Here is a 14,952-nt window from a genome sequence, read left to right on the forward strand (position 1 = left end):
CTCTCTCTCTCTCTCTCTCTCTCTCTCTCTCTCTCTCTCTCTCTCTCTCTCTCTCTCTCTCTTCAATAGATTTTATAGGCTATTCTTCTCCAACCTTCTTTTATTTGTTGTATGCAATTAAAAATGTCACTTTGAATGTGATACTGACAGCTGGGCAGTAAATCACAGAGTGTTGCTATGCTGTCACCTTCCTGGATATAATTCAGTAACAAGTTGAAACAGATCGGATGAAGTTATGCTGCATGTATTTTGTAAATGGACACAGAATAGATTTTGGTAGAAAATCCTTTAAGTCAGTGTGTTTTCATGGATCGGGTTCTATACCTATTCCTGAAAGATCAAGTTTAAAACCCATATTCAAATATAACAGACTATCTCAGTCTCATTCTCCAGATAAATAAGCAGAACTATTACACTACTAAGTCTTCCCTTTGATAATTTGTTTAGTAATTTTTGCATTAGTCTTTCATGTGATTATGGAAATAGTGAAATAAGGTTTGCAAAACCCATATGTAATGCAATTAAAATGATTTCAGGTTTAGAGCAGAGGTGTCAAACTACCAGATGCATCATAGCGAAACCGCGCTTGCCCCATTGCCGGCAATGGCAAAAAAGTCACAATATTTTGCAACACGTCACGTGAAGGTTGCAAGTTTGACACCCCTGGTTTAGAGTATAAACAGCCACCTCAGTTTGCTCTTTGATACCAGTTCACAACATAAAATGTTCAAGTGGTTACAACAGATTTGTTAGTCGAGACAGTTGTTTCATTGGAGTTTGATAGTATTTTTTGTGCACGTGCAAAAAAGGGATTTCCATCAAACCAAAGCAATCCACCTCAACATATCAATTGGCAGCATCGTGGTGGGACACTGTGCTTTCCTTTGCCATGGTCCTAGTTGACTCTAGCAGTGGGAGTCCAGACAGTTCTGTGAAGTGAAGCTGTGCCATGCACTCATACTTTACTGGTATCTCTGCGTAGGAATGTAAAAGCTTGAGAGGCTTTACTATATTCCTTCCAAGAAAACAACAAATGTTATTTGTTAGAGAAGCATTCAAAGGCAATGGAGGAAGAGCACAAATCTTGGTATTTCCTGGATTTATCTGCAGTGGATTTGCTGTTCTTGCATTCCAGTTATTAGAGGAAAGTTGCCAAAGACACGTTCTTTCTCTTCTATTAAATGTTCTCCATTCAAAGGCTTTAGAAAAGATTATGGGAATGGCAGTTCTAATCAGAGGAAGGACAGTATGAACAAAAGTGTTGCTTCAGTCATAGTCAGTGCTGCCTTCATTTGCTTTCAAAAGCTTCAGACTTGATATACTGCATAGTCAAACAGAATTACTGAAGTAAATTTGATTCGTTGCCCTGATGCCAAGAGGGTAAACCATCTCACTCTAAAATTGGCCTTATACCTTCAAATCAACACTTGGAATGCCAACCATAACATGATCATCGTGAGAGCAGATATTTTTAGCTTTTTGTGATAGGACACTGACTGGGTCTCTTAGAAGTGACCTTAGACTTTTACTAAATACTGCTTACTTAAAAATCTAGTGTACTTTCAGCAATAATGCTTGGCCAGCTTGGTGGATCTGGCTGAAAAGCTCAGCTCTGATTTGTTGTGAATCCTTCTGAAAGCATGCTGCCTGAGGAATTCTGGAGGTTGAGGTCCACACATCTTAATTTAGCAAGTTTAAGAACACTGAGGTAGAGGATGCTTTTTCTCAAAACTAGAAGTTAATATCTATATGAGATTTCAAAAAATGGCTGATTTCTAATTCCTTTGATTGGTGTGCCTACTTGCAATATATTTGGCTTGCTTGCTGGCCTTATATGAATAGGAACATAATTTGAAGAAAGGGAGCCAGAGCATACCAAAACCAGCTCATCAAAACTGGATTATGCCAGATTAGCAATAATAGTGCTCCGGTGACTGAATGGTTTGAGACTTGATCAAGGGAACAGATTTTTTTTTCTGCCTTTCAGAATTTAAAAATAAATTTCCGGTTTTAATTTAAAAGAAAAAGAAGAAAGTGCTTCTTGATACCATGAATTGTGAACAGTTTGCCACTGTAATCTCACGAGTCTCATTTAACTATGATGTCTGCTGCCTATTTTCATTTACTGAACTTTCTGCTGGGCCTGTGTAGATGATGGATGATCAATCTTGATAAAAGTTGAGGTGAGAGTTACAAATAAAGCCTATGGCTGCTTTACTGGCTAGAAGTGTGACATTGTTGAAGTAAAACATCTCTTCAAAGATCTGCACAGCCTTCTTTACTATAGTAATTTGGGGAAAATTAATTGGAGGATTTCATTCTATTAACTTTAGGTTCAGAGTTTAGCTGCTTAATAACTATATTCCTTAATAACAGTTTTCTGTACCAATAGATTATGGTCACTGAATGGGAACAATATATGGGAAGATAAGCATAGCTCATTTGCAATGCACATTTTACATAAAAAAAGACTCAGATTTAGTCTTCAGATCAAAATGGATCGTGCTACCACTGTCACAAAATATTTTCTTCCATTTAAAACTATAAAGAGCCTCTGCCAATCAGATGAACTGATTAGGCTACAAGTCAGCTTTCAGTTATTACAATAGTACAGTGAAGTTTCTCATGAGCTCCTGTATGCTGCAGTGAGCAGCATCAGGCAACTTTGCTTAAAAAAAGCTGGCGGGGGAGGGGGGAATTCCTTTAATCTTGTGGAGAACAGTGGGGGTATTTGTTTTAGTAACTGACAGTTCTTGTTTTCAACAAGAGTTTCTGTTACAATCAGACTGCCAATGGTCATGGCTATTAAAACGGGGGGGGGGGGGGGGGGGGNGAGAGAGAATTTGATGGTTAGGTTTATCATTCATTTCCATTCACTGTTTTCCAGTTTGTCAAAGTTGCAGTGTTGTGCATTAGCTGGTGACCAATTGAAACAACTGATTCATTTGGTGAATATACTAGCCCCTTCCTCTGTGCTCAATAGTCAATGCAGAAGATACGTTTAAGGGCTGTATTTTCCAAAGGCCAGTTTCTAGAAGATTTATAATTGTGGCCAAATAATAATCTTGCAAAGATTAAGTAATTTATAGGTTAAGGATTATGTACTACTTTATATTTCCATAGGTCACTTAATTATTTACAGTGCCGAAAACAACTGATTCAGCTTTCTCTTATGATATATAATTTCATCTTTTAATTCCCGCAGTCCTTGATTATTGTGATTAAATGTGTTGCAACTTTGGTTGGGATTTTAAAAATAGCATCTGTTGCCACGTCTCTCAAAATGCTTTTTTTCTCTCTCTTTTCAGCAGGCATGGCTAAACCTTTAAATACTGTTACAGCTGCTAGCGGAGCAACTTAAAGATTTGTTTTCTGTTGAATGCCTAAATCAAGAGAGAATATTTCTTATATTTCTCCTAAATAAGAAAGTGATAGTTTAAATTGGCATTATAGCAGGTAACGTGTTCAAGTTAAAATTATGTTGTCCCAACTTTTTGAAATAACTACACTGTACCTTGTTACGCTTCACTAAATCTAGGTCAAGGAATCTTTGTACATTTCCTTCTCACAATCCTTCCCACTGTAAATCCAAACTGCACTTAGCAAGAAATGGACTCTACATGCACTCTTTTCAGTTACCAGCAGATAATTTTTACAGTTTTTATTGTATATTTTGTGAAGAATGTTGATCTCTTTCCATTTAAGAAAATATTTATGGAGCCTTGGAAAATGGTTTTGTAGAATAGTGCAGATATTTTTTTTAACCTTTCAATGCAGATTCTTTCTTTTTTTTTCTTGAGTTCCTTGTAGCAGTTCTCTCTTCTTTGGCTGTGGTACAGAATCATCAGTCAGTTTGACACTATTTTAAATAGATTGGCAGATACTTGACCCACAAAAACCCTGTTGATAGCTATGGAGATGAATTGATAGAATTGTATTGGGAGACTTGCTGTGAATAACTCTCCCAAATACCTCAGTCGGATTCCTACTCTTTTTCATCAACTTTAACTATGGCCACATTTTTTTTGATATTCTAAGCACACAGTATTTTTATTTACATATACAAAGCAATCCAATGAAATTCAATAAAGCTAGAATTTCATGAGATGCTCAAATTGGTTATTTTTGTATAGAATTCATTTTTCTATTCTAAATAAAGTTACAGTTGGTAATTTTATATATTAGCATTGTATTCCAATTTTTTTTTTAGAATTTAGAATTTTTAGGTATCTGCTTTTTAATGTTTCCTGAAATTATAGGAGCTGAAGGAGCTATAATTTCCTCATTTTATGTTGACTTTCTCCAGCTACAAAATTTCCCAGTAGTTCTATTATAGTGGCTATTTTTTGTTCTCATTTGTGTGTCTTTGATTCATACTAAAAAAAAGATAAACAGGATTCGGACCCAGTTAGTATATGATTGGCAAAACACTGGAAATTCAAGAGTTAGAAACTTAGTCTGGGGGGGGAATCAACCTGCAAAAAGGCAATAGTAAATCCCTTCCATAATATTACATGCTGTGGTGGGGTTCGCACCAGTTTGGCAGAACCAGTAGTTAATTTTTTGTTGCCCAAGCCCAGAACGGACTTCCGGAAGCGGCATCCACACAGAGAACCGGTTGTTCACATATTTGAATCCCATCATATGTCCATATAATTGTCCTGTGCCAAGACTGACTTGGAGACCTTCCTGTATTCTTTTTTCATTTTGTTTATACTGTTATCCAGTTTAATCTCACTTTAGACTTCTTTTTTATAGAATAATAGTGTGACTTTTGTAAACTGCTTCTGACTTTTTATAAAAGGAGTACAAAAACTCTTTAGAAATAAACTAATTTTTTAGTCTATACAGTCTGCATTTAAAGTTGGCTGGATCTCTAGGGTTTCAGCTTGTGGAGATCTGATGTAAAGATATCTAATGCCTGTTATTCTTCAACCCTCTGCACAGCATGGAGCTCTATAGCAATCAGGGTGGAATTAATGTAAATACATTATTTTTAAAAAAATTGAATAGTTTTTATAAAGCCATTGTCAAACATATATAAAATAAAGATTAAATAAAAAATATTATACAAAAAGTAAACAATTTAAATACTGGTTTGATCATTCATTAAGAAGATCCAGCATAGTTATTTAAAAAATCATAATTTATTCACCAGTCAAAATATTTCTAAACCTATCATTTCTAGGAAAAATACTTGCTTGCTATATAAAATAACCCAAGTATATATTCTTCATGATTCAGTTCTTTAGTATAGACTTCATTTTTATAATACAGTATACATAATCATGCAAAGTAATTATTTAGAAATTTTTCAGAATCATTTTAATAAAAAAAACAGAATGTTGATCTCAGTATCAAACAAGTAGGTATATACTGGTGAAGTTATTAGACATTGAATGAGCTCAAGTACAATTAACTGATATTTGGACAGTATTTTTGGCATTGATACAACAACAACAGTAATAACAACAACAACAATAATAATAATAATAACAACAACAACAACAACAACAACAATAATAATAAAGTTGGAAGGGACCTTGGAGGTTGTCTAGTCCAACCCCTTGCTCAGGCAGGAGACCCTATACCATTTCAGACAAATGGTGTCCAGTCTCTTCTTAAAAACTTCCAGTGTTGGAGCATTCACAGCTTCTGGAGGCAGGTTTTTCCACTGACTAATTGTTCTAACTGTCAGGAAATTTCTCCTTGGTTCTAGGTTGCTTCTCTTTTTGGTTAGTTTCCATCCATTGCTTCTTGTCCTGCCCTCAGGTGCTTTAGAGAATAGCTTGACTCCCTCTTCTTTGTGGCAGCCCCTGAGATATTGGAACACTGCTGTCATGTCACCCCTCGTCCTTCTCTTCATTAAACTAGACATATCCCATTCCAGCAACCGTTCCTTATATGTTTTAGCCTCCAGCCCCCTAATCATATTTGTACTCTTTCTAGAGTCTCAACGTCTTTTTTACATCGTGGTGATCAAAACTGGATGCAGTATTCCAAGTGTGGCCCTACCAAGGCTTTGTAAAGTGGTATTAACACTTCACGTGATCTTGATTCTGTCCCTCTATTAATGCAGCCTAGCACTGTGTTGGCTTTTTTGGCAGCTACAGCACACTGCTGGCTCATGTTTAAGAGATTGTACTAACCATCTTGTTTGCCTGGCTAGCTTTCTTCAACTAAAAATAGATTGAACATAAAAGAATCATATGAATTTTGAAGTTATGCATCTAACTCTGCACAGGAAACATTTTATAATTATATTCAGTTTCTTCTAAATTTCTACATGGCAATGAACGAGGGAGTCCAAACAGGCAAGACAACAGCCATGACCGTGAAATTAAACCTGTACCCCTTTTGTATATGTGTAAATATCATGTGGTATAATTAATTTGATTCCCCAAGCTTTCTTCAAAGCAGTTTCTGCAAAATGGTTAATATGAAAGGAGGGTTATCTGTGCAAAGTCATGTTCTAAGTATTTGAAATTATTTTGGCTACTTGCTACAGCTTTGCCTTGGCTATATATTAAGATTTAGTGCTATGCATAGTTCTTGATGTATCAATTGTTCTTTTAGAAAGAAAGTTTCCTTATTTTTTATTGTTTCACTAATACCTTTGACAAAATCATTGTACATATTGGTCCATTTATCAAATCTCAGGATAACAGTTTTCCCCCTCTAGAAAATTATTACTTATTTAATTTCTTTAATTATACATTTTATCTAAGAATTTCCCTGTAGTATTTGTTCTGCTTGATCAACTATTGCCTGGTTCAAACTGTTGCCTGGTTCAATTTACTGCATCATATCAACAAAGAGAGTGTTTTTAGTCACATGCAGAGTTGTATAAACAAACTAAACATTTTTTCATTGCCTGCTTTTTCCTCTGACCTAGTTATGCCTGTGTCTGTGGTGTATTTCGTTTGGGGGTGGGGTAGGGGAATCAGTCATTAATCAATGATATACTAGGTCTTTCTGTTGTACATTACATGGCTAGAACCTTTTTCATCAGATACTTCTGAATACCATTCCATCAATAACAATGATGTTGAAGGAGGTGCAGATAAACAGCATTAGAATTTCATTTTCAGGAATGGTACGGCAAAAAACCCCCAAGTCAATAATGATAGTCTGTCTAATGCTTGGTTAACATTACTGAATGCATACACTTAAAAAAGTAGAACAGTAAAAGAAATATATGTTTCTTATTAAACCACTATAATGTGATTAATAATTGTATTTTTTTCAATTACAAAGAATATTGATAGTAACTTCAAAAGCTGATCCATAAGTTATGTCCAGGGCAAATAGTCCTTAAGAATAAAAGAGTATGATGCTATAACAAGATTTCCTAATCTGAATATAAGAGTTATTCAAATCTACCTCCAGTGTCTGAAAAGTGGGAGCTATTCTCAACATGGGCAACCTGGTCCTGAGGGGTGTTTTTAACTGCAGCATTTGCATTTTGCACACAAGTGAAATAACTTCATTAAAATATTCCCTAGTGCAGTCTCTTTTATGACCTGCTTCATTCTGAAGGTTTTCGATGGCTCTTATTCCTCAAATTTTCAGAACTACTTTTCACTTGTTTCACTTTTGACTCTTCGTCTACAATTGAACTCAAATTTCTGTTTCTAACCAATACTTGTTAAGTGAGTTTTGCCCATTTTGTTAAGTGAATCACTGCAGCTATTAACTTAGTAGCTCAGTTGTTAAGTGAGTTGGGCTTTCCCATTGATTTTGCTTGTCAGGAGGTCACAAAAGGAGATCCCATGACCCCAAGACACTGCAACCATCATAAATATAAACCAGTTGCCAAGCATCTCAATTTTGATCATGTGACCATAAGGATGGCTGTAAGTGTGAAAAACAATCATAAGTCCTTTTTATCACTGCTGTTGTAACTTCAAGAGGTCATTAAATAAATGTTGTAAGTTGAGGGCTACCTGTATATCCGGACCCCTTGCCCAGACGTAGTTATGCTAATGAACATGAATTTATGGATTATGAATAAGTATTAAAATCATTGTTAGATTAAGCAAATATTTTCTTTCTTTGGAAATTTGACGTTTGGGGAGGAAGGCTATGTCACAGTATTGAATATAGTGCCTGAGAAATATTTTTGCACAGCCAGAGGCTCAGATTCAGAAAAATAATTAAGCATATATATCCATCTTCAGTGGGTAGAATATACTGTAAAAGGATAAAAGCTAGCCAAGTGGTTAAATCTCCCATGTTGAAACTGAGGACACTTAAAACTTTTCTTAGCTTTCTTGGATTATATTCATGGAATTAAAAGAAACTTCAGCTGGGGAGCATTTATTACAACAAAGAAGCTGAGTTGACAAAAAATGAATTTTTAAAACATGCGTATGTGCAGCTATTATCCAGTATGGCAATTGGCACCCTTGCCGACCCTTCTATTGCCAGTGAACTGGAAGCCAAGAGCCAACAGAAGCTACCACCAGTGGACTGATCTATTTCAAAACTGAATTTCAGGAAAAGTAAACCAAGTTTCTCTAATGTAGAAGAGATGGTATTATTCCTACAGACATGTCTACCTAAATTTACTGCTAGCAGTTTTACAAGAAAAACTCTTTTAACTTTAAAAAAAAGGAGGGCAGTGTATTTTGCATTGCTGAGACTTCCTTATTGCCCGTTAACATTATTCTTCAGATTCAGAATGTATCATTCCTTATCTGACATATGTTTATTTTTCTACTAAACTGGATTGACAGTTCTGGGACTGAGGCTAGGTTCCAGAGCTTCATTTTGGAAGAAATGGAATTACACATCCTTCTTTCTGACAGACTTTTTTTTAACGGATTAATAGTGTCTTTCTTAAACAGCCGTTTATTTTTAAATATCTTCATTCCTTAAAAAACATTGTTTTGTTCAAACTGATAGGTTGTCCTCTATTAGTGGATATCTAGTATTATATAATTGTAGAATATAAGCTGTGTGAAGAATTTGTGTGAAGAGTACAGTGTTGACTTTCTGAAAGTTTAGAAAATGTTTGTTAATACATTTAATATTAATTACTGGTGTTGACTCTGTTACACTGATAACGGAAGAAACTCAAGATATTATTAAGATTAATTATTAAGATAATTAATGTGCCCTATTCTATCAAGTGTTTCTCTAATTATGAATGGGAGTGTTTCTTTAATTATGGATTTTTGTAACTACTACTTTAAACAACATGCTTTATAGCAACAGCTGCAGTCTTCCCACATTAGCTTTATATTCTTTGTTTTCTCTCACAACAACTTTGTAGAATAAATTGCAGTTAATTATAAGATATAAGGAGTAAAGCAAGGCTGATGGGAGAAAGCTGCATTCTGAGTTTAAAGGTTTGTTGCTTTACTTAGGGATTAGAATAGTTACTCTAAATATAGGCTCTTTGTATTCCATATTTTTTAATCTATGCTAAGAGAAGCTCTAAAGCAAAGATACACACAACCAAGTTTAGGAGAGTATATGGCAAACATGAGGTTAGGTTCCTGCATATGAACAGCCTATTTGCTCTTAATGTTCTATAGACATACATACCCTTAAAAAATGAGCCAATCTTGTTTAAACAAACATAGATGTTTGATGTAGTTTTGTCTTACCTCCATGACTGAATAGCAGTTTTACACACCACAGTCTCCTAGGTACAAAGAGAATGATTCTAAAACACAAAACACTTTTGTATGAAATTTGTCTTCATGCATTTCTCATCCATCTTTCTTTCAGACCATATACACCAATGAGGGGGTCTTTGTCCAATGTGTGGTTTGACAGATACAAGATCTCTAATGATTGCCCAGAACATACTGAAACCATTGATATGATGTGTCAAGCACTTAACAGTTTGATTGATGATGAAGTTAAAAATGGCATCAGGAAAAACAGGATACTGTTGGGTAAGATTTGTAAGGAGAAATATATAACATTTGTAGGAGAACTCATCCTGTGAGCCAAGGCAGGCTTAAGAATGCCAATATATTAAGATACCTTAAGTTTTCTAAGCTCTTAAGAAAACAGTATCTTATATGCCTGAAGCCTTATAGTGTAATAGATATGATACAAGATGAAAAATGGAAAAGAGAAAGCCAAAATTTTCTTAGTCCCATTAATACTATCTTTCCCACCCTGGGGTACTCCAGAATTAGTTGAATTACAAATCTCACCATTACCAGGTAGCACAACATGCTGTGGATAATATATTCTGCAGTCCAACACAGACACTGAGTTAGAAAATTCCTGCTTAGTCATTAGCGAGGTGGAATAGTAACTAAGATGTAAGAGCCTAAGATAGTTCTAGAAAACTAAATTTTGGTCCATCCTAGACAAAGTGTTGCTATGCTTCAGAAAGGTATCATAACTGTCTTTCCACAGTTTTGACAAAATTGTTTAACAAAATATTCTTGAAATTTTCTTGAAAGTATCAAAATTATGTTGTGCCTCATTTCTAATCAAAGCCATAATTCACAAGTTCAATTTTTCAATTTTTATGCAAAAGTCCATAAGTAGTTTCTGGTCACAAATGTTTCTAAAATTGCTAACCCTTTTATCGTTTCAAAATGTTCTTGAATCACAATCTGTTTTAAAGTTGTAATCCTTTAGGATAGCTTTTTTCCCCTTCTTAATGTAAAAAAAAGGTAGCTAACCAAGAGTCTTTTGTCTTCCCTGCCATTTTGAATATCTCTTGGGTTGTAAATTCATATCAACTATAATCAACTACAAAAAAAAGCCCAGTTCCTGTGATCTCCTCACAAGGAGCAGCTCTTCCAGAGCATAAGTGGGTGATCACCATATCTCTCCTTTTCTCTGGGAAGATTTTTATCAGCCAGTAACTGGTTCCTGACTAGCATTTCCATCACAGTGCTATCCCTGCTCACAAGCCATTCACAGGGACATCTAAAGAACCATCAATCCCTCAGCCAGAAGAAATTAATGAGATTTTTAAAACTTTTAAAGGTAATTGCTATAGAAGATCCAGATAAAGTATTTGCGGTCATTTTTGGATCAGCTCCACTAGCTATCTCAGAAAATCATGTAGTTTTCAATATAAGACATGGTTATTCCAGCTTGCAGGACTGGCCTAGGGGAAATTTTTAGAGGGGGTTTTAATTATATTTTAATTAGATCACAGTTAAATATTTCCTTTTTAATTAATTTTTAATCTTGTAATGTTATCTGTGTATTTTTACTTGATTGTTAGCCGCCCTGAGTCCGCAAGGAGAAGGGCGGGATATAAATTTAATAAAATAAATAAATAAATAAATATATATATATTAGTTTTATAAAGGCTAAACCAATAATTCATTTTATGAACAATTTTAAAAGGTACTAAAATAAATATGGCAAGGATGTAAGAAACCTGAAACAGAGATTTGGAGTTTACCGCAAAATCAATTATCTTAGGTCTTAAGAAATATGAAATACATCTTATCGTCTTAAAGCAAAGTTAAATCATCAAAAGAATTGTAAATTTATAAAAGGTGTTGTTTAGGAAAGTTAACCATTTGTCAGTCAAATGACAAATTTAACAACAAGACTCCTGCTTGCTTTTCAGTCATTTGCTGTATTATTTGTATCTCCTAATCATTGCTTATTTTTTTAATATACCTTGTGATCAGAGAATCTAAGATTCTGTCCTCACTAGTAATTATTTTAGGGAGGAAAAACTCTTATTTAAAATATACAGTAAATGCAGCACAAAAGAAAAGAGTTCTGAAATCTTCTAAGTATTTAAAGTTTTAATCTCTTTTTCTTGTCTTTAAAATACATCACAGGTGGTTTTTCAATGGGTGGAGGCATGGCTTTGCATTTGGCTTACAGACATCACCAAGAGGTGGCTGGAGTATTTGCACTTTCAAGTTTTCTCAATAAGAATTCAGCTGTTTACCAGGTAGATGCTCACTAGCTTTTAAAAAATCCTCAGTTCTACCTTGTGTTCATAAAATTATTCCAGAATTGGCAGACCAATAGACTGTAAAATTCATTATGAAGTATTTNCATATTTAAAAACATAGACATGTTTACAACCCCCACCAGATAAAACCAAATTAAACCAATATTTAAAGTTGTGCAGTTAAAATTATTCTTAAAAAACCCGGTTTAAAATCCTCCCTAGGCCAGGCCCGCTTGCTGAAAAAGCCATGTCTTGAGGGTGCGGCGGAAAGTAAGGAGATCCGGAATCATCCGGATCTCGGGGAGTAGTTCGTTCCAGAGGGTGGGGGCACCCACAGAGAAGGCCCTCCCCCTGGGGGTCGCCAGCCGACATTGTAGTTCTTTCATCTACTGAAATGTTTTTGTTGAATGTCTTCTTGTATCAAATTGGCAAGATACAAACCAAATAAACAATTGGGGGAGCATATGAGGGTTTATCTGTAAGACTTAAACTATGCACAAGAAGTCTACCACACTTTTCATTTTGTAAAATTTATGGATTGTCCACACATGGATTGCCCAATGCTATATTTTTCTATGGAATCCAAATTACTCAAAAGAAATAAAGTTCATTAAAATCTTATAACCTTGTAAAAATCTGCCTTGATTATATAATTTGTCTCCTTCTTTGTATCCTTGAGCAAATAGGTTAAGAACAGGAACAGTAGTAAGTCAGCCACAAGTAAATGATGGCTGTAATATTGTGCCACGTACTAGGGCAGTGGTTCTCAACCTTTTCAATGCCACGACCCCAACCGGTCGTAAGTCGAGGACTAAACCGGTCGTAAGTCGAGGACCAAACCGGTCGTAAGTCGAGGACTACCCAACCGGTCGTAAGTCGAGGACTTTCCCTGTCCGGGAGCGCCGCGCATGCGTGGTTCCGCCCCCTGCGCCGGCCGAGGCGTAGCTGGCAAGCGGCAGAGACGGAGCAGGCTGACCACCAGCTGGCCCAGCCCAAGGGAGGTAAGGCACCCACCGGAAAAGGGGAAAAAAATGGCGGACAAAAAAATGGCAGACAACCTTGCTTGGCGACCCCCGTGAAATGGTCGATCGACCCCAAATGGGGTCCCGACCCACAGGTTGAGAACCACTGTACTAGGGCAAGGGTAATAGGGTTCTTTCCATTAATGGAGTTACATAATTCCAGAGTATGTTTTTCTTCAGCAGAGATTTGGTGAAAAGCTTTAGCTCAAGGCAAAGTGACTGCAGTTGAAGAAACTATAGCTTAGAGGCAAAGTGCCTTTGTTTTGGGGCATTTCCATTTGAGGCATCCCAAGGAACAGAGCCTAATAAATTGCTTTGTCTGGTTCTTTGAAAACTCATTAACACTACTGATTCAAGCGCTCATAGCTTCATACCATGCACAAGAGAACAGGAACTTGCTAGCTGAGTATATCACATGCTTGTTCTTGTGGGTTGGAAAACAGGTTTGTAATAAGGAGTCTGCTGCAGTTTTATAGAGTCTTGCCTGATTTAGAGCTGTGATCATGCAATATGAATGTTGCATATAGAAAACCTACTTGGTTATAAGAGGCCTTCCAATGCAGACCTTCATCCTACATGTATAATAATTATTTCAGGTGGCAGAGCCAGATAGTACATTTCTGTTCATACTATTTTCATTGCATAAAACTTGTATACTGCCTTATTGTCCAGTTGTCTGACTTTTAAATGGGAAAGATAATGAATTCAGACACTAGTCTGGACATCTATTTTCTTTTTGTTAACAATGTACATGATTTAAGATTGTTAACATAGCAGATGTCTCTTCTGCTCCTAGGCCCTGGAGAAGAATGAAAGAGAACTCCCAGAGTTGTTTCAGTGTCATGGAACTGCTGATGAACTGGTTCTGTATTCTTGGGGAGAAGAAACCAACAAGACTTTAAAAGCTCTGGGAGTAATAACTACATTTTTTAGTCTACCAAACCTTTATCATGAACTAAGCAAAAGTGAGCTAGAAAAACTGCGATCTTGGATTTTGAAAAAATTGCCAGAAGAGCCTTGATGAAAGATCAATAATGAAGAATGCCATGATATAGCAAAATAGTATTGTTTCTTACTACTATGTGGAGTGACAATGTCTGCAAAAATACATAAAATTGGATATTGATAATTTTATATAGTGTATTTCAATTCTTCATTTTTTATTTCTGTATTTCAAATGATATCAAATAGTCTTTCTCATGTTGAAAAAGTTGTAGTACATGCCAGGACCTGTCTATATATTTCAGTTACTTGAAATTGATTATCTGTATGATTTTATTTCAATAAAATCAATTTTGTGATTGTTTTCTTTGTCTACATTGCATGATAAATGGCAGCAAGTTAACTATTTCCCAGCAGATCCATATAAGGGTAGTCCTCAACTTAGAACCATAAATAAGCCAAAAATTTCAAGATAGTTGTAACTTGAGTTTTGCTCCATTTTACAACCTTTCTTGCCACAGTTGCCACAGTAAATCACTGCAGTTAAGTTAGTAGCACATTTGTTAAGTGAATCAGATTTGCTTATTCACTTGCTTGTCACAGGGTCATAAAAGGTGATCACATGACCCTGAGACTGCAACTGTCATAAAGACATGCCAGTTGCCAAGCATCCAAATTTTGATCACATGACCAAGGGAATGCCGCAATGGTCATAAATTTGAAAAATGGTCATAAGTCACTTTTTTCATTCCTTTATAACAAATGATTGTAAGTCGAGTACTACCTTTATTATTTTGCCTTACTTCAGACAATTCATCAAAAATCACTTGTCATCAATATATATTATATTAATTACATTTATTCAGGAATGAGTGTCTTTGCAATGTGTACTATGCATCTTGTGATTGCATAATTATACTGCAATTGTTTGTACTATTCTTCCTCCTGGATGAGCCTAATTTACAAGAGATATGTGTGGTGAATGGGAGGATGTTTTACAACCTTCATAATAATAACAAGAATACTTAAAAGCCAAGAAGCAAAATAAATAAAAAACAGAGCTAAAGGCAGTTGGTTCTTGGAATA

General features: G+C 35.5%; 1 protein-coding gene across 1 annotated transcript in view; it reads left to right on the forward strand.

Moving 5' to 3' along the window:
- Positions 1-14,205, forward strand: part of LYPLAL1 (lysophospholipase like 1) — a gene marked incomplete at its 5' end in the record, with an annotated part of 16,523 nt that extends 2,318 nt beyond the window's left edge. The window contains 3 exon segments of the mRNA XM_015821376.1: positions 9,739-9,908; positions 11,784-11,899; positions 13,721-14,205. Of these exon segments, the coding sequence (XP_015676862.1) occupies positions 9,739-9,908; positions 11,784-11,899; positions 13,721-13,945 (511 nt within the window).
- Positions 14,206-14,952: the final 747 nt, after the last annotated feature.

The sequence above is a fragment of the Protobothrops mucrosquamatus genome, unplaced genomic scaffold (genome assembly GCF_001527695.2).
Source record: "Protobothrops mucrosquamatus isolate PMUCROS unplaced genomic scaffold, P.Mucros_1.0 scaffold1318, whole genome shotgun sequence".
Taxonomy (NCBI): domain Eukaryota; kingdom Metazoa; phylum Chordata; class Lepidosauria; order Squamata; family Viperidae; genus Protobothrops; species Protobothrops mucrosquamatus.